The following is a 25,706-nucleotide window of genomic DNA, read 5'->3' on the forward strand; positions in this document are numbered from 1 at the left end:
TGCGTGTGGGTGCAGGCGGGCGAGCGAGCGGCTTCTACAGTGAGACCGAAGCAGGAGCTCAGCCTTCGCCTGCGACCTGCAATCCCCAGATTCCCTGGGGACCTCGAAACTCCCAATCGGAGGTACTCCCCCACACACACAGCCGCCCACCTATTCCCTCCCCCCTTACCTCAGCACGCAGCCCCTCCCTGCGTGATGATGCAAAACCGTGGGGAGGGTGGGCGCTGGGAAGGGTGGGGAGAGCCTGAGAGCGAGCGAGGGTGGGAGGGAGTGGGCGGAGGAGGAGAGGGAGCCGAACGCGCATTTAAAGCGATAGCCATGCTCGCTCTCTCCCCAGTGCTGGGCTGTTGGAGAGCTCGAGCTGCAAGCCACCGAGCGCGAGCTCGAGCGCGGCGCGCTGGCCGGGGAACCCAAGAGCGCACGGCGCCCCAAGATGGCAGGCGCCGCGGGACCCCCCACCCTCGCCGGCTGCCCTTTCCCGGGCGCCCCTACCCTCCTCGCCCGCAGGAGACCCTGAGCTTCCCCGGAGGAGCTCACCCCAAGGGGCCAGGACTCCGGCGAGCCCGCCACCGTCCCCTCGAGTGCCGCCGCCACCACCGCAGCCGCGGGAGCAGCATGGTCCAGCTGGGGAAGCTGCTCCGCGCCCTGACTTTGATGAAGTTTCCCTGCTGCGTGCTGGAGGTGCTTCTGTGCGCGCTGGCGGCGGCGGCGCGCGGCCAGGAGATGTACGCCCCGCACTCCATTCGGATCGAAGGGGACGTCACCCTCGGGGGGCTGTTCCCGGTGCACGCGAAGGGTCCCAGTGGAGTGCCCTGCGGCGACATCAAGAGGGAGAACGGGATCCACAGGCTGGAAGCGATGCTCTACGCCCTGGACCAGATCAACAGCGATCCCAACCTGCTGCCCAACGTGAGGCTGGGAGCGCGGATCCTGGACACTTGTTCCAGGGACACTTATGCGCTCGAACAGTCGCTCACTTTCGTCCAGGCGCTCATCCAGAAGGACACCTCCGAAGTGCGCTGCACCAACGGCGAGCCGCCGGTTTTCGTCAAGCCCGAGAAAGTAGTTGGAATGATTGGGGCTTCGGGGAGTTCGGTCTCCATCATGGTAGCCAACATCCTGAGGCTTTTCCAGGTAGGGGGGCGCTCCCTCCGGGGCAGAGCGCGCCGTAGCTCCCCGCGCTCTTTATCCTGAAGGCTGGCTTGGACTCCAGGGGTGCGGGGTCTGGTCAGCCTTCGCTCATTTCCACCCTGGAGATCCTGCCGAATCCCTCCCACCTCACCCGAGGAGGTACTTTCCCTGCTTGATTCATTTCCCTTCCATCTCTCCCCTGTCCGCGCTCCAGTCCATCCGGCTTGACATTCTGGATTTATGGCCCCATTGACAAGAAACAGTCTCCGAAAAACAAGGCGATGATTTAAATGGGTTTGCATTCGAGTGAAATATGGTTCCAAAACAGGCTTGTAAAAGTGCCGGGCTCCTGTGAGAGCCACTTAGGCGCAAGGAATATGAAAGATGAGAAGACGCCTAGAAACTAGGCATTTCTCAACTCCCCAGCTTCCCTGCCCCAAGCCGCCCGACAAGCTGCAGCTCCCTTGGAAAATTTCGAGAAGAGCTTAGGGAGGCAGTTCTTAAACCGAAGGCTAGGTCTTCACCTACATTTGGACGTGAATTGCCCATTTCGCTCGGGTTGGATTTCCCGACCTGTAACCTGTCTCTGCGAGGGCATGGGGCGGAAGGCGTGGGGACTGTCCTCAAGCGGGGAGAAGCCACCCGCAGACGTGCCCCCAGGTGATTTGCTCTGGGCAGTTGTTTGCACCGTCTAAACTGCCTTTGCGATCCGGCCACTGGCAGGAGCCGGGCGATCAGCTTTCTACTCCTGCCAGCTCAGAGCCCGGAGGTGAGCTCATGCTAACTGCGAAACACAGTCGCTTTGTCTGCACCCACCCTGTGCCCATCCTTTCCCACGACCTCTCTAACGCAGCCCCCAACCCCAGTCCTGGGTTTTGAGGACGATTCTCAGAGCCAGACAAGAAGGCGCCTGGAGGGAGGCAGTAGGGTGCGCTGAGCAAGGCCGGGCGGTCCTCTAGCTCCGGGTGCAGGCGGGCAACGGCGGAAGAATGCGAGGACGGCGGAAGATGCGAGGACGGCGGAAGATGCGAGGACGGCGGAAGATGCGAGGACGGCGGATCGGGCCCGCTGAGCGGTGGGCGGTGCTGCAGTGCTCTCTCACCGCCTGCTCCCGCAGCCTCGGCCCCACGGCTCCTGTGCCGCCCTGGGTATAGATGGATGGCTTCTGGATGAAGAAATTGAGTTTCAGGGTCTGCGTGACTATGGGTTCTCTTGTTTCTCTGTCTTTCTTCCTGTGTGTCTCTCTCCTTGTGTCTCTTTCTCCCTGCTTTTTTTTTTTTTTTTGTCTGTCTGTTTTTATGTTCTCCCTTTCAATTTCTGCCTCTCTTTTCCTTCTCTACCCCTATCTCCAAGTTTTTTGTTCATCTCTGTCTTGAAGTGATCCTTTCCTAATGCACAGCTCTCTCCCTGCCTGGTAGGACCCAAGCTCAGTTAGTCCCTTCTCCAGATGTTCTGGCTGACCCTTATGCTCCCCGTAGCTAAAAAGTCGGCTCCCTCTCAAGTGCCTTTCCTGAAGCATGTTGGGTTTCTGGAGGGGACTCCTTGTGAGATTCAAGCTGTCACTACATCAGCACCCAGGGGTATGAAGTTTGTGTTTGTGCCAGAAGGAGGGGTGCCTGTCTAAAGCTGCAGCCTGGTATGGCCCCTCTGAGCCTCTGAGCGTCCCTAGCACCTGTTGAGTATGCCACCTCTAGATGTTTGCAAGGCCAAAAGTGCTTCTGGGCAGCCTTCACTTTGAGGTAATGCTTTCAGGAAGAGCCTGGGTTGTTGGAAGCAAAACCCAGAAGCACTTCCTTTACCTCTGAGCTTAAACTAGAGAACCTCAGGGGGCAGCGCTGCAGGGAGGATGAGGCCAGAGGTCACCTGAGAACCACAGGGGCAACTCACAGTATTTTTACTGGAGCTCTGGGGGTTGAAGGCACATTTGCTGTTTGACATTTTAAAAATTATTTTGGTGCCTTCACTTGGAGCTTGGGAGCTTGCAGATGGGCCTGCCTGTCGAAAAAAGAGTGAAATCTTAAAGTCAAGAGAGAGCTTGCAGACTAGGTGAAGGATTGTGTTTGCTGAAAAAGATTCCAGGGGGAGCTGATTCCTTCTCTGGTGTGTGGATCTGAGGCACTTGCAAGAAAAGAGAACGCTTGCCTTATGCTTAGTTCCCCCGTTCCCTGGGCTGGGAAGGAAAGGAACTGAATGCCAGCATTAGCAGTGTGCGTTGGGGCCAAAACCATTCAGAGAAAACACTGTCATTTTCCTCTAATTTGCAAATTGCAGCTATTCATGTTGGATTGAACAGCTGAGGGAAAAGAGCCCCCAGTTTTCACCTGCATTTATTGAGAAGAGGCTGGTAGTAGGAGGGATGCACCAACTTGTAGCTTGTGCTGCAAGCTGGGTATAAGCTTGGTGTGAGCATCCTGGTTAACCACTGCCCATGTTCAAATATACAGAGATAGATTCCAACAGTCTCTTCCAGTAGCCTTATTTTTGCGTGTGATCTTAGAAGCTCCTGGCATGTAAGTCCAGTCCCCAGTTTCCCAGCCTCTGTAAACCTGCAAAATGAATAGAGAGAATAGTGGAACACAGACCCCTTGTTCAAAGTCACAGTCACTTTAGGGAAAGAGGAAAAGAACGGGTAGGTGAATCTTCTCTGGGATTGCAGGGTTCAGCTCAATGAAGACTGTCCTGGATAAAAGAAACTCCTCTAAATGGTTGAATTCTTAGCTCTCCAGAGATTTTTCTTTTCCCCAGTCCCTGTGGGTTGCTGTGGGGAATGTGTCAAACCTATCATTTGAGATAAAAAGTTATGGTGAGGTAAGCTTCTAGGCTGGGGGAAGGAAGACTTAGTGACTGAAATGGGGGATGCTAAGCACTGGGGGGCAGGAAGGAACAAGGAGCTAGTAATGGATGTAACAAATGCTGCAGCTGCCAGCAAAGCCTGGATTGAACTTCCTTCCTGAAAATGAGGACCCGGGCAAGAATGACCACTCAGATGTAAACAGTGTCTCTGACTGGGAATTCTCATCTGCCTGCCGGTGGGCCAGAGCTGAGCAAGTCCTTTCTCTCCTCTGTATGCACACTGAATTGGTTAGTAAGTGACATGTCAGAGGACAGGAATCATATTCAGTGGATCTTTCAAATCCAGGAGTTTGAGGCTAATGAAATTAGTGTGAGGCCAGGGCTCTGCCAACTAGAATTAAGTCACTGCAACCACCCTGCAATGCATTTTCAGCCTGAAGGGAGCATCAGGGAGGAATTCGGGAGATTTGTTTCGGAGCCTGTACAAAATAATACTCTCCTAATGCTAAGAAAGATTAAATGTAAATTAATATTGACTACGAGTAACATATTTAAAAAATAATCGCCGAGTGGGGGATGGCTTAAAGTGGAGAGATTATATAATATGGTGGCCAAAGAATAAATCTCCTCTGACCACTGTTTCATGGGCTATAAGTAAGATCTATTACAATGGAAAGTAATGGGAACGTTTTTATTCAAGGCTTCTCTGCTATTGACTTGAGAGCAAACACTCTGAGAGTATAAATTACTCTTGCTGTGTGGTGACTCTGAATGAACAATATTTCATGTGCAGTGACATGGTCTAAGCTATAGACTTGGAATTGAATGGCATCTGTTTCAATTGTTTTGTTCTCTCAAGAGCAACTAGATAGAAAAAAGTGGTCAATTTGACCCTTGTGGGAGCGTGTTGCAAATCTAAACCTGTGTCCCTCATACCATAAATGAAATACATTTGTAAATTTGTAAGTGTTTTCCTTCTGTTCATTGATGCTTGAGTATAATCTCAAACTTTGGCAGCAACATTTTATACATAAGTACTTGGTTTTCTTCCTTCTTTCTCTTCCTCCTCTCTCTCTCTCTCTCTCTCTTTCTCCATCTTATGTAATTGGATAGAACTGGGCACCTAGGATGATGTGGTGTTACTATAGTGGGATTTTTTTTTTTTTTTTAAAAAAACAACTCTAACTTACCCTTTTAAACATTTCATAAATACAGGTGTCAGTGCCATTTGGAATAGTCTCTATAACAATTTCTGTCTCCACATTTACTGTGTTTCAGCAAATTTACCTAACAGATGGTGAGTGGGCAATTTTTAAAGGGGCATTTTTTAAAGAGCGGAGAGGGAAGGAATAGAGACAGGCACATACTATATTTGAAGTTACCTCCACGTGTATTTTATGTATGTATACCCATACAATTAAGAAGTCTTTGGATGTTTTATCTTCGAGAATAATTCAGATACTGGATTACTTGAATATCATAAACATTTAGGGTTTAACAGATTCGTTACATATAGACGTTGTATCATGGATTGAAAAGACCACAGCCAGCGGGCAGCAGCGGGCGGAGCGACCGAGCGGCGGCGAGGGCTGGGCGGCGGGTGCGGGGGTCCGTGCTTCCTCGCGGTGGAAGGCTGGGGTTCGCCAGAGACGCCGGGTTGCTCCGCGTTGCCAGGTTACCGAGCGCGTGCCCCCCGCCCGCTCTTCCGCCCGGGCCGCCCTCGGCGTCGCCTGAGCCGCGGTGCGGGCTGCGCGGGGCGCCGGGTCCGCGGAAGCCTGGATCGTGCATTGCGTGAGGGACTCTCGTCGCGCGTGGACGCTGCGCGAGCGCGCGGGGGACGTAGGGCGCCGACCTGGGGCTCCCCGGCGCTCAGGCTCCGCTCAGGGCGCCCGCTCAGGGGCCTCCGGCGCGAGGCCCCCTTCGTGGTCAAGATGGCGGCGCCCAGGCGGGCCGCGCCGAGGTGAGCTGGAGCTTGGCCCGGAGAGGGGCGAGTCAGCCACGCCCGGGACTGGGACCCCGGGCTGGTCTCCCGTCTCCCGGGGAGCGGCGGGTGAGTGGGCGCGACCGCGCGTAGGTTCCTCTCGTGGGGTGGTCAGCTCTTCGTGCGTCCGCAGACTTCTGTCGTCTGATAGTCAGATCTGGGGTGGCCCAGGTTGGAGGCGAGGGTGCTTGATTGGGGAAACCTGAGGGGTTTAAGGACTCTGTTGGGATCATTTCAGACCCCAGCAAGAAGCTGAGCAAGTTTTCTCCTCTGTTCCCGGCTAAGTTTTCTCCCTTCTCTGAAGACGCCAGCTTTTCTGAATCACCTTGTTCCCCGGGGGGATACAGTTGGTGGTTCTGACCGTGGAACGTAGGACCCGGCGCGGGGAAGCCTGAGCTGGTTCTAGTTACTTTGTTTGCAAAGCACTTGTCTTGTCTTTGGAATCTTTGTGTATATAACCAACGTTGGGAAGAGCCAGCGTTTTCTCCTCCAAAACACTGCGAGGGGTAACTTTATACGTAAGAAACAAGTGGGCGTTCACATCCATCTCTTTTCCAACCACTGAGTTTTGGTTGTGTTTCCTTTCTTTAAGTTTGTCTCGTTTTGAACTGATAACAAAACAGACAAACAAACAAAAAAACCATAGCCAGTTACACAAAGTATATACTCTAGTCTCAGTCCTGCCATTAATTAGCTATGTTACCTTAAGTCATTTAATTTTTCTAGGCCTCATTTTTCTCATGTGATGTTTTTTCTTTGGAAAAGTATAGTTTCTCGAAGTCGCTAATCTCTGTGTCATAGTTCAGCTTGGAGAAAACCTGTTCTTATCCAAACTCCATGACATTGTATTTCCAGCTCCAACTTTGGACTTTGAGTGAGTTGGGGGCAACTTTTTAAGGATATTTTCACACAGCTTTGTTAGTTAATATCAGTCTAGCTGACTTGTCATACTCAGACTTTCTCCCATATTCTTTTACCAGTGTGTTCCTTAGTCATATATATAAAGACTGTTGTGGGAAAAAGGACCTCCTGGGTCAGCTTACTGCATGGTCATCGACACAGGACAGGGAGTAAGATTCTGTGGATTTTACAGAAGCAGATACAGGTTTCATTTTCCATGTCCTCTCCCCTTTCATCTTACAAAAAAACAGCAGGCTTTTCTTGGAGAACTGCCAGATAATGCCATCCTGCCTCCTCACGGGCCCCGGGGATGAGTCGCCCAGGGACTGAACTCCAGTAAAGCAGGTGATTGGCTCATGGGTAGGCATCTGACGTCGGCTAAGTCTATCAGACTGCTCCCCAGGACTTTTCTCTCAGAGCAAAATGGAAGAATTGTCTTTTCTCTCTGGAATTTCTAAGCTGGGGAGATATGACTCTGGGACTCCCAGTGACCATCCAGCACAAGGAGAGACTTTCTGTAAAATAAAGTCTTGCAGAGGTAAGCAGCGCTGAGGGATGGAGAGAGAGCTGGAACCCTGCTGATACTCTGGAACGTCCAGATCCAACTGTATCTGAATATGGCTGCATCCCTGAATTTCTAGTACTTGTTTGTTGAGGTGGTTGTTGTTGTTTGGTTTTTGTTTTTAAATTTCCTTTGACTATTTTGAATTTGTTTTCAGCCATGTGCATTTGAAAGCATCATAGCTAAAAGAGCTAATTTCCTACATTAATGTCAGGTTTGCTGACTGGCATTCCTTAAGTGAAAAATCATATCCGCTATTTTCTTTAAATAAAATCCTTCTAGCTCAGGTTTGAGATATTCAAAACTCTGCCTCCTACCCCCCTCTTTCCAACATTTACTGTATCACCTTGAAGCATTTGTGACCACGTGTTTCCCATCTAGACGCAGTTGAGAGAGAGAGCAAAGACTTCTGATATAAACTGCAACCTATACGCCTCCTACCTGGAAGCTTTAGAACATACTTGATTCTTGTCATTAAAGCAAATCTTTTGTTGTTGTCTCCAGGGCACAGAAGCATTTTCATGGCATAATGGAGTACAAAGTACATTAAGCCTAACTCTACTTCTCACCCTCTTTGACTTTAAATAGGCAGAAAAGAACAATCTCAAACACATTTTCCCAACAAATAAAATACATATACGATTATGTTTAGAAGACATTTATGCAACATATAGTTAGACTGATTAATTAATGGACCTTTCGCCAATTGGCACAGTAAATATATATGTTCAATGTGCTTAATTAAAAAGAAGACAGTAACATATTTTTACAGGTTAATTATCTGAGAAGAGTATTGTGCCAGCATACTTGATACGACAGTATTTCATGTTTGACAAGTAATCTTCTTTCAATTATATTTACTGCTAAATGTTTCTTGGATCAAGCTATTAAATTATAAGGTCAAAAGTAAAATGATATGAAATTACAATGATAAAGGGACACATATCCCACTTTAGGAGAATAGAAGTTCTAATTTCTTTTCAATACTACTAGTAGTGACCACAGTACTAATTTGAGCCCTTACTATGAGCCACTGTGCCCATATACATTTAGTTCTTACAGTAGTTCTGCAAAGGGCATATAATAATCCACACTGTAAAGCTGAAGAAAGTGATTCTCATAGCTGAAAGTCACATAGCTGGTGAGTGGCAAAGTCTAGATTCAAACTTAGAGTCGTCTGACAATGCCCAGGTTGTTGACCACTATGTACACTGCTCAATTGTTGCACCAATAAAAGTGCTTGAAATAATTATAGATTCCCTACCCCGAAACTGCAGTGATTTAAAGACATCAACGTTGCCAGTTGCTTAACCACATCTACTTACAGTAAGAAATTACATTTTATTTCATTTCTAAAACAAGATTAATTCTGCAGGCCCATCGAAACTTGAGCACACAAATCCTACCTCCAAATGAAAGATGCTTGTTTTCCATTATTCAACACATGGCCTTGTACAGAGGCAATAAATATATAGTAGGCTTTTCATTCAAATAAATGAGAAGAGAGGTTTCTTCTTGTCCTGATTCAGTGCCCATCATTATGGATTATGATGGCTCTTCCCAAACTTTACTTCATTCCCTCCACTCTTTCTACAAAACTCCAGTAATGGAATCCATCATTCAGATATATGTGCAAAGCGAAAGGACTGTATTAATACAGTTGCTGAAAGTCAAGTTGATAGAGCACAGGAAATACATCCTAATAAATGCAACATTAATGTTTGTGTGGGCCTTGGAGTGAGGGGTAGAAGAATTTTCAGTTTAATGGAATATTTTGCCTCTTGCTATGAAAGTGCGGCTTAATAGTCTTGTAATTGGTCATTTACAGAATCCTCCATCTCTGGGTTTCATGCTTTCTTTACTCTGCAGCTGTTGATTCCTTCTCTTGTTCTGGATGGAAGAGAGCCACTTCAAAGGGCTCAGCCTGCCTTTTTGTGTTATCGTTGAGATGAAGATATTTCCATTTATTAAAGCACACTATTTAAACATTTTTATCATGTTTTAAACTTGACTGTGTTCTGAAGGTATGAGCACAGGCAGACATAATGGGGGATGTTTTCCAGGAGAAAACATACTCTTATCAAAGGAATTATCAGAATTTTCATGTATGGATTGAGAATCAAATTCTGGAGTTAGACCTGAATTTAAATTCATACTCACAACTTACTACCAGTCTCATCTTGATCAAACGGTTACCACACTTCTCATCAATTTCCTTATCTTTGAAAGCGGAATAAGAGAAGTATGCCTGGTGGAGTTACACATCAAGCTCATCTGATAGAATATTCATAAGGATTTTGCACAAAATATACATGGAAATATTTTAGCACCGAGTTTAGCATGCGATTCGTCTTCAATACATTTAAGAGCTATTATTTTATTATTATTATGCTATCACTAAATATCACTATTACTTAAATGTCATTATTGCTAAAATTGCTGTAAAATTACCGCAGTAACCCATGATGAATTCCCCTCTTCTGTTTCCTTTGTTTAAATGGAAAATATATATATAGATCTAGACAGAGAACACTTTAGTGATCCTATTCAGTGGAGTGAGAATTTCCATGGCACTGATTAAAACAAATCCTGAATTGCATGGACTTAAGATAGCAGAGAGGGGCTTCCCTGGTGGCGCAGTGGTTGAGAGTCCGCCTGCCGATGCAGGGGACACGGGTTCGTGCCCCGGTCCGGGAAGATCCCACATGCCGCAGAGCGGCTGGGCCCGTGAGCCATGGCTGCTGAGCCTGCGCCTCCGGAGCCGCTAAGAGATTTGAAGTTAGACATCCCCAAGTGTGAATTCTACTGTGACCCTCTTCTAGCTCTAAAACCTTGAGGAAGTTACTTAAACTTTCTGAGCTTTACTACTAGTTTCCTCATCTGTATCTTTTTCAGGACTATTTATCAAGCATCTTCCTGTTCTCTATGCTTGGACGTATCAATGAATAAATTAGACAAGAGCCTTTGCCTGCGTGCTCCTTCTTGCATGCTTTCTCCCTCCTTACACTCTCGTGTGGAAACGGATGTTATAAATAAATTCTATGCTTTGTCACAGGTTGATGGGCGCTACGGGATAAGGAAAAGGATGTGAAGCTCACTGAAGAGGCTTGGGTTGGGAGTGCTGGAGGAGTGTACAGGTAGGTTCTGATTTTAAATAGGGTAGTCAGGGTGGATTTTATAAGTTGACATTTGAGCAAAGACTTGAAGTGAGGGAGTTGTCAGAATGTATGATGGGGCGACCACTCCCTGGGAGCAAGAATAACCAGTCCCAACACTCTAAGGCAGAAATATGCCAGGCAGCTTGGAGGAATATCAAGGAGGCCACCCTGGCTGACTTAGTCAGTGGGGAGGAAGAGACAGCAGGAGGGCTGGAGGTCAGATATGTGACGGGATGGATTGGGTAAGTCCTGGGAGGCCATCACATGCATTGTGTCTTTTACTCTAAATGTAGGCAGCCAGGGACAGGATTTTAGCCGAGGTGTGGCATGAACTGTCTCTTGTTTGAAAAGCATAACTCTATCTGTGGTCTTGAGGATGTGGGGAGAGAGTGGAGTCAGGGAGAATCTCAGGAGGCGACTACAGGATCCTCGAGGTCTATGTTGTTGGCCTGCACCAGGCTGCTAGTGGCTGGTAATTCTCAGAAGTGGCACATTGGGAAGGTTGTGACAGCATTTCATGGTAGATTGAATGCAAGAATGGAAAGGAAGAGGGGGTCAAGGGTGAATTCGAGATTTAGGGCCTGGGGAACTGGAAAGGTGTGGTTACTGTCACCTAAGATGGAAAAAGTTTGGGGTAGAGCATGTTTGGGGGATTAAAGACCAGTTTTGGAGGTATAAGATTTGAGATGTTTTCGTGACATCCAAGTAGAGATGCTGAGTACACAGTTGGATACACAAGTCTGCAGTTCTGAAGAAAGGTCTAAACTAGAGATACCCTTTAATACCATGGAGATATTAAGAATAATTACATGGAAGCGCTATTTTAAAGATAAAATGAAGTAATGCAATTAGCACTCTGTCTTCTCAAAACATTTAATAACTGTTAGCTAAAATAATTACCTGAAATGAAAAAATACCTATAGTTTCTTTTGTTGTTTGCAGTAAAAGTGAATAAAATGTCACAATTATTTTAATAGTATTTGTGACACAGTAGTTTTAGTTAAGACACCATGACTACAAACATTTACAATAAACCTTTCAGTCTCCTGCTTTTCACTCTGATAGGGTACTTGGAACCATATTTTGTAAGGTTTAAGTTAGTTGTCATAGGGTACCTCTTTAATTAGAAGTAATTCTGAACTGCCTAGTTCCATGCAGTTTTATATACATATATGTATAATTATTATTTTATGATTTATCAAACTCAGTTGAAAATTTGCATCACTGATATACATTAGAATTTAAGCATTTACCCAGGTACTCAAGGAAAAAAATGTACTTGTCTTGTAATTTCCATAGGGGTACTTACTTTCACATCTTCCCTTCACTTTGCAATTGCAAACATGGCAGGGGAAATATTATCTTACTGGTCTTTGAGTTCCCCTTAGCTATCTGCAAGTCCTTAAACAGCCTTTGTGGCTTAACCAAAATTCTCTTCCATCTTCATTCCGCTAACAGATATTGGTCTAAGCATGTACTTACACTAAAAAATGCATGACCACGTTGTCTCTACACATCTATAATTTTATGTTAACACTAACATTATGTAAGCTATACTTTAATTGCAATTATAACAGATTTTATGTCAACACACATCCATTTCTAGTGTTCATCTGGTGTTCAAGGGGAGAGCAGCATGTCGTAAATTTTATCAAAATATAACATCTGAAGAATAGAACAGAGGGTAATTGTGTAATTCTGTATTCACTCTAATTAAGTTCAGTGGAGTTGGCATAATAGAATTAAGATGAAAGAAAAAGACATCGAGGTACCATGGCTCCCTCTCCTAACACACCCTTTTTGTATCCGAGAGCAGAGACTCAGCACCTTTCTGTACAGAAATGGAGACAGGAAGAGGCCAGAGGATGAATGACAGGCACGAATGAGGTGGAACTTTGAAGAGCAACATGGAAATGAAATACTTCTTTTGTATTTGGTAGGTGGGGAAAATGTACCAGCGTGTATGCCTACTGGGACCACGTTTTCCAGAACAGTTAAGCCCAGTGTCCACTATGCTGTCCCACCTTCCTCGTAAGTAGGAACATCCTGTTACTTGAATCTTTGCTTCCTGTTTCTTGATAGCTGGTTGAGAAGATTATCACAGGAACTGCATCTTGTTAGCAAACACACTGTTTTGAAATGATTGACACTCACTGAAGAGTGGCAACTCCAAGCTTGCTCTCTCTTGATCTTGGACTATTTAAGTCTGGAGTGCAGGAGTGGGTTATGGGGAAAGACCATTGGAATTCTTATGTCTTCAGCATAATGGTTATAGCATAATGGTTAGGAGTGTAGGTGCTGGTTCAAATCTCTGCTTTCCACTTGCTAACCATATGAGCTTGGGCAATTTACCTGATTACCTGAACCTCAATACTCCTGCCTATAAAATGATGTTAATAATATTTCATCCTCATAGACTTGTTTTCAATGTTAAAATGAAGTCACTTACACCAAGCACTTAATACAATGCCTAGAGCATAGTAAAGTATATTATTATTACTATTACTACTACTAATACTATTATTACTATTACTGTCACGATGCCAGGTGCTATTTTTCCTATGCCTTATTCCATTATCTTCTGCCCTGTCCCCCCATTTCTGTCTTGTTTCTGTACAAGGGTAGGTTTGTCACAGAGCATTTTCTTTCCCTAGTGTCTGACTCTTAGTCATCAAGGTGACTGGTCCACGACCCGGCATTCATTGCTGCTCGTTGAAGCAACCCGTTTTGAGAAGGGGAGTTGGATATTGATGCCAAGTTGGGTCAAGGAGAGAGAATTTTCTCTCTTCTGCACTCAGAGAGCTAAGTGAAATATTCAGGCCTCAGAAGGAGAATCAGGCAAAGGGCAACATGCTTAATTTCATACCTTAGTGATTAAGAACAAGTCAGACAGGCTGGATTTGAACTCATTTCCGTCATGTACTGACAACGGGATCTTAGGTGCTTTTGTAACCCGTCTGAGGCTCAGTCAACATCTGAAAGAGACGAATAACATTATGAGGACCTAGCGTATAGCCTCGTTGTAATAAGTGAGTAAATCCTTTTAAAACGTTCAGCACGTTGTTTGGCATATAAACACGTAATAAAATTTAGCTTCTTTGACTACTACCGCTGCTAATATTATTAAGTAGCTGAGCAGATCCGAGGCCCATTTTTTTCTTAGATTGCACATAATCATTTGGACAACCAGCTCACATTGATCAACCGTTGCTTATATATAAACCCCCATGAACCCAAAGGTGCTTTAACTGTCTCCCAGTCAGAGCCTGTTCTGGGGGCAGAGGCAACACCGGCACTAACCCCGTCATCTTTGCCTTTATTGTCACTACACTCGCCTGCCGTACTGAGCACTTTCTGTTTGCCAGGCACCAAATTTAGCCCTGCGTATGCACTATATCATGTAGTTCTCACACTCAGGTGGGAGACATTATCATCGTCCCCAATTTTCCGATAAAGACGCCGAGGTGTTGGAAAGGTAAGAAACTTGACCCACAGCAAGAGATGGAGCCGGAGTATTCAAACCCTTCTCTCTGACCTCAAGAACCCTTAAATATTAGCATACTACTACATCCTGGTAAGAAAATCTGCTTCCAGCCACTCTGGTGAGAGTAGAAATGATTCTCAGTCCCCACATTCCTCTATTGCCCATGCCACCCTAGCCTCAGGACTAGGTGGGAAAGGAAGTGATCTCTTCAAAGAGCAGCCAAAGGGAACCTACTCCCTTCTGCCTTTTCGTAATCAACTAACCAATATTTTATTTCCTTCTTAAGAGTCCCCACGTGTTCCTTTGGGTACTTAGCTTGGCCTTTTAGAATTCTGACATTCTGTACATGACTCATCCACTGTATTTCATGTTAATTTATTGAGGTCAAGTATAGGGTCTTACTTATCCTGAAGTCCGGTTATCCCCTGTCACATCTAACTCTGTTCTTTTCTTCTTGTAGGACATCTGCAGATATTTATTTGAATTTTGTTGAATTGTTCTCATCAATAGTACATTAAAAGTTATACAGAAAGTGATTTCTTATAAGGAAAACCATCTAAATAGATTTCTAGCTCTTTACTTTTTATAGCACTATTGTAGAGATTATAGATCTCCAGGTAATATTTTTTAGATTGAGTTCTTCATATCATCTTATTTTTACATATCATGATAAATCTGAATTTTCTCTATCAAAGCTCCGAGACTTCACTGGCTTGTAACTTAGCTTGTTGATATGTGTTGTTGACTTTTCCATTTACAATGATGTTTGATCCTGGTAAGGATGGGGCTGGGTGGGAAGGTACATCTTAGGGCCATCAATTGGTTTTGTAGAGAACTAACATAAAGATCTAAAGTCTCATCATATTTCTGCAGAACTCATGAATCATTTTATTATAATTCCATTCATTCAGGGAGTATAAAACCATTTTCAAATTGTTATTCCTAATTTGTTCATCTTCTCTTCCTTAGTCTTAGTGAGAAGAGAGCAGGCTGAATGGAAGACAGTCATTATGACCACTGGGGCCACTAAGGTAGGCATCAGTCCCAGAGTTTTGTTTTCATCTCTCCGCTATTAATAGTGGCTAATGTCTTGAGTGCTTACTTGGTGCAAATTACTTAGCCGACCATGGCAAATGGGTTGTGTCATTTCATCCCCTGATAGTCATACAATTAATGTATGTATTATTATGATATCCCATAATGCATACATGGAACAGAGCCTCAGAAGTAGTTATTTGCTCACAAAATTATGGTAGATGTGGAATTTGGACTCAGGTCTGATAGACTCCTAAATCACTCCTAGTGATTTTTACCACTGAATTAAAGTTGTATACCTCTGGAGAGTAGATAGTTTCTAAAATTTCCTCAGCTCTAACATTTTATAATTAAATTTCTGTCTGATGGCAAGCTTAACAGTTAAGATGGGTAGGAAGGAATGCCAGCCTGTTGAATGGAATTTCCCTGAAATAAGCCTGTTTTATGACACCAGTTCATTCATTCATTCACTCAGCATGTATTGAATGTTTGCTCTGTGCAAAGGCATTTTAGGCATCACAGTGGAGTGAGCGCCCCTTCCATAGACTCTCCTGCAGCACTCAGAGAAGTCTTGGACTGGTTTGCCTGTTATGGAATGGGGCTTGGTGATAGAAGCCTGGTTTGTCCTCCACTGATAAAACTAAGACATACTCATATGAGTTTAGAGGCATCTTGAAGCCGTGGGATAGTAACACACATGAATCTTACCATTTTTGCCTGGTATTAATGATACAGAGGCTTTGGATTTGGGTATGGAAAACGGGTGCAATTATGGGCGTGTTGGTTCTACATATATACGGACATCACGTGTCATCAGCCTGCAGCTACCTGCCATTCCTCACTACTCCTTCTTTTCACAAACCAAACAAGTACCTTCTTATCTCTCCTGTGGATAAGCTCTTGACAGTGGCACTAGGGCCTCCCTCAATAAGTACATCATTGACTAAACCAGTGGTTTCTCAGATATGCTCATTGAACAACCCTTAAGGTGGATTGACATTCCACTGCCTAGAATAGAATATGGTGTTCTTTAGAAATCTGGGGGAAAAAATAGGCCACCAGATGTACTTTCTTTAATTTAAATTGTTTATACATATATATATATGAACAATTGTTATATATGTGTATGTATACTTGTTCATATATATGAGTGATTTAAAATTGAAGAGATATGTATATATACACACACACATATATATGTATATTTAAATTTTGGCTTCTGTTAGCAAGTAGTAAATTAAATTATTAGCAGATCCATACTGCAGGGAAATAACCAATCAGATTTCATTCAATAGCTTGCTTTTTTGTAGATTTATGGTTGTGATTTTATATCTGCAGGTATGTTTGCTGAAGAAAATATTTCTGCCACTTTATACAAAATTAAATTCATTTAATACCAATGCGGCATGTCTCAAATGTCTTAATACAGTTTTAATCTTTAATCGCATCAGAAGTATGAAATTAGAAACATACCCCAAAATCATTTGAAGATATAATTACTTTCATTTCCCTTATACTTTTGAGACTTTTGAAAAATAAGTATTTAGTTGTACTTATCTGTTTCTGTCTCTCTAAGGATAGCAAACACTGAAACACAATTCTTTTTAAAAGTCAGTATTAAAAATATATTGTCCAAGATGATCAAAACTAAGGAAGTGGCAAAGAAATTCAAAAATTTAAACTTTCAAAGGGTGCTTTTTTTGTGAATGTGTAGTACTTGTTCTTCTGAAGGAATTAATCTTTTTAAAAATTTAATTAACTTATTTTTTATTGAAGTATACTTGGTTTACAGCGTTGTGTTAATTACTGCTGTACAGCAAAGTGACTCTGTTATACATATGTATATACATTCCTTTTCATATTCTTTTCCATTATGGTTTATGACAGGATATTGAATATAGTTCCCTGTGCTGTAGTAGGACCTTGTTGTTTAGCCAATCTATATATACCAGTTTGCATCTGCTAATCCCAAACTCCCAGTTCATCCCTCTCCCACCTGCTTCCCCCTTGGCAGCCACCAGTCTATTCTCTATGTCTCTGATTCTGTTTCTGTTTCATAGATAGGTTCATTTGTGTCATATTTTAGAGTCCACATATAAGTGGTATCATGGTATTTGTCTTTCTCTTTCTGACATACTTTGCTTAGTATGATAATCTCTAGTTGCATCCATGTTGCTGCTGCAAATGGCATTATTTCATTCGTTTTTTATGGCTGAGTAGTATTTCATTGTGTATATGTACCCCATCGTCTTTATCCATTCATCTGTTGATGGACATTTAGGTTGTTTCCATGTCTTGGCTATTGTGAATGTTGCTGCTGTGAAGATCAGGGTGAATGTGTCTTTTTGAATTCTAGTTTGGTCTGGATATACGCCCAGGAGTGGGATTGCTGGATCATATGGTAGGTCTATTTTTAGTTTTCTGAGGAACCTCCATACTGTTTTCCACAGTGGCGGCACCAACTTACATTCCCACCAACAGTGTTGTAGGAGGGTTCCCTTTTCTCCACACCCTCTCCAGCATATGTTATTTGTAGACTTTTTAATGATGGCCATTCTGACTGGTGTGAGGCGGTACCTCATGGTAGTTTTGATTTGCATTTCTTTAATAATTGGCAGTGTTGAGCATCTTTTCATGTGCCTATTGGCCATCTGTATTTCTTCTTTGGAGAAATGTCTTTTTAAGTCTTTTGCCTATTTTTTTGATTGGGTTGTTTGCTTTTATTGTCATCAAGTTGTATGAGCTGTTTGTATATTTTGGAAATTAAGCCCTTGCTGGTCGCATCATTTGCAAATATTTTCTCCCATTCTGTAGGTTGTCTTTTCATTTTGTTTATGGTTTCCTTTGCTGTGCAAAAGCGTGTAAGTTTGATTCGGTCCCCTTTGTTTATTTTCATTTTTATTTCTATTGTCTTGGGAGACTGACCTAAGAAAACATTGGTATGATTTATGTCAGAGAATATTTTGCCTGTGTTCTCTTCTAGAAGTTTTATGGTGTCATGTCTTATGTTTAAGTCTTTAAGACATTTTGCGTTTATTTTCGTGTATGGTGAAAGGATGTTTTCTAACTTCACTGGTTTACATAAGGCTGTCCAACTTTACCAACACCACTTGCGGAAGAGACTGTCTCTTTCCCATTATATATTCTTGCCTCCTTTGTCAAAGATTAATTGTCAAAGATTAACTGAGGTGTGTGGGTTTATTTCTGGGCTCTGTATTCTGTTGCATTGATCCATATGTGTGTTTTTGTGCCAATACCACGCTGTTTTGATTACTGTGACTTTGGAGTACTGTCTGAGTCTGGGGTGGCTATGCCTCCAACGTTGTTCTTTTTCTTCAGGATTGCTTTGGCAATTCTGGGTCTTTTATGGTTCTGTATGAATTTTAGGATTATTTATTCTAATTGCGTGAAAAATGTCATGGATAATTTGATAGGGATCGCATTAAATCTGTAGATTGCTTTGGGTAGTATGAGCATTTTAACAATGTTAATTCCTCCAACCCAAGAACATGAGATGTCTTTCCATTTCTTTGAATCATCTTCACTTTCCTTTATTAACGTCTTACAGTTCTCAGCGTATAAGTCTTTTGCCTTCTTGGTGAGGTTTATTCCTAAGTATTTTATTTTGAGGGTTGTGATTTTAAAAGGCATTGTTTTTTTACATTCCCTTTCCGATATTTCATTGTTGGTATAAAGAAATGCAACCAATTTCTGTATGTTAATCTTGTGTTCTGCTACCTTGCTGAATTCGTTTATCAGTTGTAGTAGTTTTCATGTAGAGTCTTTAGGGTTTTCTATATATAGTATCATATCATTTGCATCTAATGACAATTTTACCTCTTCCTGAAGGAATTAATCTTGAAGTTCTACTAAGACTTTTGGGACATCTGTTTTAATGAGCCACTACTTCCTGCCTGAGATTGCACTATGCACCAGAGATTCTAGAATTAGCATAATAAAACTAATAATGCAGACAACAGCAACAAATCTTCACAAACCTTCCTTGCAAGGAAGTAAAGTCCACTGGAAACACAGACAAGTGAAACACACATTCAAAATGGCAGTGATTCTCAAACATTTATGTGCTGAGAAATCATGACAAGCCTGATAACCAGGGCAATTACTAGACCCCTTCTCCAACTGGTAAGGTGTAAGGTCCTGTAACTCTATTTTTGGTGACTGCCTCCAGGAGAGTCTGAGACAGATGTTCTCAGTTGTCGTCAACCTTTAGTGTGCATCAGATTTGCCTGAGAATATTGTTAAAACACAGATTGCTGGGCTTCAGTGCCAGAGTTCTAACCAGTTGCCAGGTGTGGCTGATATTGCTGGCCCAGGGACCACATTTTGAGAACCACCTTTCAAAACTCTGCAGTATGCGGTTGTGTGTGTTGTGAATGAGACGGGCCCAGGGAACCAAAGGAGGGCAAAGGCACTCTGCCCTAAATTAGCCAAAGGTAACAATAGCAGCTAGAATTGATTGACCCAAGAAAAAATTATAAGAATTTTACCTGCGTTTGCTCATTTAATCCTTTCAGTAAGGTACATAGGTGCTACTTAGTGTTCCTCTTTTACAGGGGTGTCCAGAGAAGGTAACTACTTTGCCCACGTCCTAAACTGGTAAGTAACAGGTTAAGAATTCAAGTCTAGGAAGTCTGATTCCAGAGCCCACACCTCTACTCTTTCTGCATGTAGAGAGGAGTAAAGGGTTGTCAGTGAAGCCTTCCTGGGGGCCCTGGCCTCTGAGTGTAGATAGAAGGATGAGTGGACATAAAGATCATTATTTGTGTGTGGTGGGGGTAGGGGAGGAAGTATGAGGGCTTCCAGAAGAGCCTGCCCTCCCCATACATCTGCTATAAGCAAGTCTGATGATCAGGAGTCCGGAACATGAGTATGACTATGGGATACTGAGAAGGGTTCTAGAACCCTGAGGTTAGAGTTCTGGATCAGTTAGTAGGTAACAGAAAGTGAATGAGTGATTTACCTTACTTTCCACGGGTAGCAGGAAGTTTGGAGATAGTCCCTCTAGCGTTAGTCCAGCTGCTGAAGGGCATCACCAGGGGACTGGGTTGCTTTGCTCTTCCAGCTTCCACATCTCTAGCACGTCCACATAGCTTCAAAGTGACCCCAGAATCTCCAATAGTGTTCCAACAATTGGGGCAGGAAGAAAGAAAAGGAAAAAAAAAAGAAATTAAGTAAGAAAAAAAGGCAGTGTCTAACTCAGAGAGCAAATTTTTTACCACAGATGGTCAGCAGACTTGCACTTAGATCTCATCAGCTCGGATTTTAAACTGGCCACCTTAGCCTTAAGGATAATGGGGTCTCCTAAACCAGGGCTCTGATAGTAAGGAATAAGGAGAGAGTGGTACTGATTAGCAGTGCCTGCTGTCCCAAACAAATATTATCCCCAAACTATTTTTTTTATCCTATATTTTACTTTAAAGAATGGAGGGGAAACATTATGTATCTGTAAATAGCCTTTTAGAAAGGGTACAATTATATAGTTATACAACCCCCTGGAGGGCTCCTTTCTTCTAAAATCTCTTTAAAAAACTGTTCAAGGTTAAGGACATTTTTATCTTAATTTAGTCACTTGCAGTCGATTATCTTGGAATGACATCCTCTCTCTGCAGATGTTCTGTCAGGCTTTAGAAGATTCTAGAAGTGGACAGAGAAGTGTTATGGTACATGTATTTGCAATATGCACGTCTTTGAAATGAAATCCATTTAGGGACCAAAAGGCATTCCATGTCTTTGCTATACATTTTCACATATTTGCCTTTCCAGAATTCCTTTGAGCAAATCTGTTAGATGTAACCCATCCGTTTCTCCCATCTGAATTCTTTATTACTAAACATTCTTCAGTATGCTCTCACTCCCCTCTGTCAAAGGCGTTTCTCTGGGTCCTCACCCTTCTCATCTCATATGTGAATGCGTATCTTAAACTGAAGCAACAGTCTGCTATGACTTCTCCATAACTTGAAGAACCCGTCTTTGTGGGAAAAAAAGTAGACTTACTAACTTAAAAGGTAGAATGCGCGCAATGTTTCTGAGAGTTAAAAACTAAGGTAAAAACATAAGCAATGGAAAAAACTTACAGTGGATCCTTTTCAAAGACTATTTTACCGAGAAGGCAACTGAGGTTTAAAGAAAACATGCGTTAGTTAAACACTAAATAATAAACCTTAAACCTCAGTGGAGCAACACATGGACAGTTCATTTCTCACTCACTCAGGAGTGTAGTATGGACTTTGGTGGTCTGAGGGTCAGTTTTCTGCTCAGTTATTCAGGGACCCACCACCTTCATCAAGTGGCTCTACGTTTGTCCTAAAACGGAAAGGAGAGAGGAAGCTGCAAGCTACAATTATCAACTCGTTATCCTTCAGACATAAACTCTTCAGGTCACCTCTGGTCACATTCTTTGGGATAGAACCATACCCAGATGCAAGCGGAGATGGAGAATGTTGTTCCTCTCTTGGTCCTAGTGATGCCTCTACAGGCTGGAGGAGCTGATTAAAGTGTAGTCAACAGCTCGTTGTTTCTGCCACAATGAGTGATTAGCCTAAGGCTGTGGATTAATTATGTGTGTGTGTCACATATACATATAATACACACAAACATATATATGTGTGTGTATATATCCATTTTTTAGCATGAGTTGACACATGGGGCTTCTGCCGTATCAAAAGAGTACAAACTGCCTCTTGTTGCTTTTTCTTAATTGAAGTTGACTACTACTATCTATTTCCCTTCATTTTGCTACCTCCCCCCCGCCTTTCAGTATTATATGAAAATTCTGAAAGAAATAATTTCAAAGTTTCCAGTGCTTTTAAAGGTAATAGAATACTCAGACCTTAACAATTTTCCTGTGTGAAACTTTTGCCAGACTAAAATAGTTAACTTATGAAAAGTAAATTTAGATTGATACAAAAGAGAAAATAAGCTGATTTTTTTTTTTTACACAAATACCCTGAGCCAGGATGGAAAATAAATGGAAAACTGGAGGAATTTAGATCCTTTTGTTGTAAATTAAAATATTTTTAATTGTAAAAATAATACAGGCTCATTGCAGAAGCTCCAAAATTGAAAGGATTTAAAGAAAAAAGGAAAAATAACTCAAAATCCCATTTCTGATAAATCATCTCTGTAACATTTTTGAGGGTATCTTTGGAAACTTTTTTGTGACGGGGTGCATATAAATACAATGCAAGTGTAAAATACCTTTAATTATTATATCAAACTACAAAACAGTTCTATAACATTTTTATTTAGTAGTATATGTATGATTACTCATCACCTAATAAAAATCTGCAGCATCATTTTTAATGGTTGAACAGCATTCTATTATTTATTTAACCAGTCCCTACTGTTCAACATTTAGATTATTCCTGTTTTGCTTTGCTAAACAATGAGACAAGCATCCTTGTTCATATGTCTTTGAGCATTTGTTTACTTCCTTAGAATGGACTTCTAGAACTTGAATGGCTGGTTGTCAGTTCTGGTACATACTGACATATTGTCTTCCAGAAAGGTTACCGTGCTTTTTATTTCTACCAAGAATTTAACATCCAATGTGGTTTCTTACACACACTCATCAGTACCAGTATTATCAATATCAATACCAGTATTATCAAGTTTTTTAAAACTTTGTCATTCTAGTCAGTAAAATATGACACCTGAATTATTTTATTTGTATTTCTTTGATTAATAATAGCAAGGTTGAACATATTTTCATATCTTTATTGGCTGTTAATACTTTTTAGTTTGTGACTTTATGGCATCCATTTTTCATCGATGTATAACATCCTTTTATATCTCAATGTGTTTATTTTGTTGTTTGTTGTAAATGCAATTTTTTTCTCTTCATTTATTAATTTTTATTTTGTGTGTGTTGAACTTCTTTAATACTGTCAAGTCTATTCAAAAACCCTTTAATGAACACAACAAATGTGGAAAATCAGTCATTCTCCTGCATTTTGTAATCAGTGTATTTCCTTTTGGGCAGTATGGAAATGTAGGTTCTTCTTTCATCTTATGGTTGGAAAGAATCTATTCCCTCGGAAAGGGATTATAGTCTCCATGATGCAGTAATGGGAGATTTTATAGGGTAGGCAGGGTCTACAGAAGAAAAAACCCTAAATCACACTCCACTGGTGGTTGCCTTATTTATAAAAATGGCATTTGAGGTTGTGTGACTGCCATCAGGTAAGCAAAATTAATTTTTAGCATGAAGTACTCCGATCAGCAAGAACAGCCTAGGATAGGCTAGCAGTAAGAAGTGAGGGGTTATGGGATTGGGGCATAGCCTCTGTTTCCTCCAATGCAGCTGGAAATTTAAACTCTGGGGCTCCTGCTTGATCCAATCGGCCCAGCTAGTATGTGTTGCCAGGTAGGGTGAATAGACTCAGAAGTACAAGAGCTCATCCTTGGTCCCCTCTGGAAATGAGCAGAGAATACTGTGTCAAGCAGAGGTGATCAGTCCATGGTCTGGAGACTTGGATCTCCCCACATAGTCCTTAAAGTCAGGGTGAGACAAAATGCCAATACAAATTATATTGATGACAGTATCAATGAGGTGACATTGAGTCCTTTGACCCAACGTGTGTCTGCAGTGTGCCATCCATTAGTAAATGGGCAAAGCCATTTGACAGATCTATCTGATACAGTGAATGAATCTGACACTGACATTTTGAAAAACTGAAACTGTATCCATTTGTCAAGAACAGTGGCCATTTGTTCTGCTTTATTCCCCCTGGTAGAACTAGGTAACATTGCAGGCATTCAGTAAGACGTTCCGGCATTTCACCCTGGAGTAGCCCCCAAAACTGAAGAAGCTGTCTTATCAGTAGTTAGCTCCTTGTCACCAAGAATATTAAAGTAGATTTGTATGATTAGCAAATTAAAGAGACTGTAGTGCCTACCACTACTGTATTCACTAAGGCACCCAAGTTATTCTAAAGAAATCCTAATAATACATTAGGACCGTTTTGAATATTTTTATTTGATTAGCCATAATCTTCTAGTTATAACATCCATCACCATTTTGACCACTGAAACTTGGCCTTCTTTTCTTACAGCCTAGCCCTGTGGTCTTGGGCTAATCACTAACCTGCTTAGATACAATTTTCTTCTCTATGAAATAGAAACAATATTATATGCTATGAAGGACTGCAGGAAGGTGAGCTGTAATGTTTATCAAGTGCCTGGTAAGTAGCCTGGCCCATAATAAATACTTGGCTAATTGTAGATGTTTCATTTTTAGTTTTATTTCCAAGCATTGCTCTTTACTTTTGGAACTCTAAAATTTGTTTTGAGAGTGGAGGACTTGTTGTTTGGATTCCTCCAACACTCTCTGTATATTCTGTACTTCTATCCCTACATCATTTATATTAATGGAATAAATGATCTTTGGTCTGGTGATTCCAAGGTGACGAGGAGCTAAGTGGAGGTTCAGTATACACCTGGAAGTATGGATTTTCATGCCCAGTGCAAATGTGGGAAAGGCATTATTCCCACATTATAAAGGGGGTAAAGACCTCCAACTTGAGGAGACTCTGGGTTGAGAGATGAGAGATTTACAGGTACTGTGTTTATCGTACAGGGTACCACAGGGGCTTTTATGTTCTGTAGCAAGAATTTGCACCTTATACCCTTGTAGTTAGAAGTAAAGCATACCACATAACTAATATCTAGTAAGCATTAGAGTTAGAATAAATACCATTTATTTAACGTTTCCTTTGTGTTAAGCATTTTACAGTTATAACATATGGATGGATACTATATTGTAATGGTTAAGAGTGTAGTTTTTTGAGCTGGATAATCCTGGATTGGAGTCTCTTCTTTATTACCTCTCTTTTTTTTCTGTTTTATTGAGGTATAATTGACAAAATTGTAAGATAGTCAAAGAGTATATCATGATGATTTGATATACATATGTGTTGTTAAAGGATCCTTCCCATCACGTTAATTAATACATTTAACAGCTCATGACACCTTTTTCCTTTTTTTCTTTTTTTGGTGAGAACACTTAAGTTCTGTTCTCTCAGAAAATGTTAGTTATACAATACAGTATTATTGACTGTAGTAACTATGTTATATAGTAGATCCTCAGACCTTATTCATCCTGCAGCTGAAAGTTTGTACCCTTTTACCAGTCTTCCCCTCTTTTCCCCACCCACACCCCAGCCCCTGGCAACCAGTTTTCTACTCTCTGTTTCTATGAGTGTGGCTTTTTTTCTTTTTAGATTCTATATATAAATGATAGAATTCGTGTTTATCCTGTCTGGCTTATTTCATCAGCATAATGCACTCCTGTTTCATCTATATTGTCACAAATGAAAGGATCTCCTTCATGTTTTTAAGGCTGAATAATATTCCATTACCTCTTAAATGAGTGACTTTTGGTACATTGTTTACACTTTCTAAGCCTCAGGGTTTCTTTTCTTCTTTAAAAAATATATATATATATATATATATATATATATATATATATACACACTAACAGGTTATTTTCTGATATGTGGAATGTTTGTTGAATCAACAAATAATTAGTTGAGATCATAAATGTGACACTTAGCACTGTATTAACATTTATTAATACTCTCCCTGTTAATTTCTACAATAAATTGTATAATAAGTAACAATAATAATAGGACTAGTAGTAGT

The 25,706-nt window shown here is 41.9% G+C and overlaps 1 protein-coding gene across 50 annotated transcripts in view; it reads left to right on the plus strand.

Annotated features, from left to right (window-relative positions):
* Positions 1–281: 281 nt before the first annotated feature.
* The window catches only part of LOC132597126 (metabotropic glutamate receptor 7-like), a 303,251-nt gene continuing 277,826 nt past the window's right edge, over positions 282–25,706 (plus strand). For 23 of the 50 annotated variants that reach the window (XM_070045269.1, XM_070045229.1, XM_070045239.1 and 20 more), the window contains exons 1-4: positions 282–1,134; positions 10,423–10,504; positions 12,466–12,556; positions 14,979–15,040. In XM_070045269.1, coding sequence (XP_069901370.1) covers positions 319–1,134; positions 10,423–10,458 — 852 coding nt within the window. In that variant the 5' untranslated portion in view covers positions 282–318 and the 3' untranslated portion in view covers positions 10,459–10,504; positions 12,466–12,556; positions 14,979–15,040. Of the gene's footprint in view, positions 1,135–10,422; positions 10,505–12,336; positions 12,557–14,469; positions 14,519–14,978; positions 15,041–19,618; positions 19,662–24,118; positions 24,248–25,706 lie in introns of all 50 variants that reach the window. The other 27 variants (XM_070045267.1, XM_070045236.1, XM_070045254.1 and 24 more) reach the window with 17 other exon arrangements.

The sequence above is a fragment of the Globicephala melas genome, chromosome 3 (assembly GCF_963455315.2).
Source record: "Globicephala melas chromosome 3, mGloMel1.2, whole genome shotgun sequence".
NCBI classification, from domain to species: Eukaryota; Metazoa; Chordata; class Mammalia; order Artiodactyla; family Delphinidae; genus Globicephala; species Globicephala melas.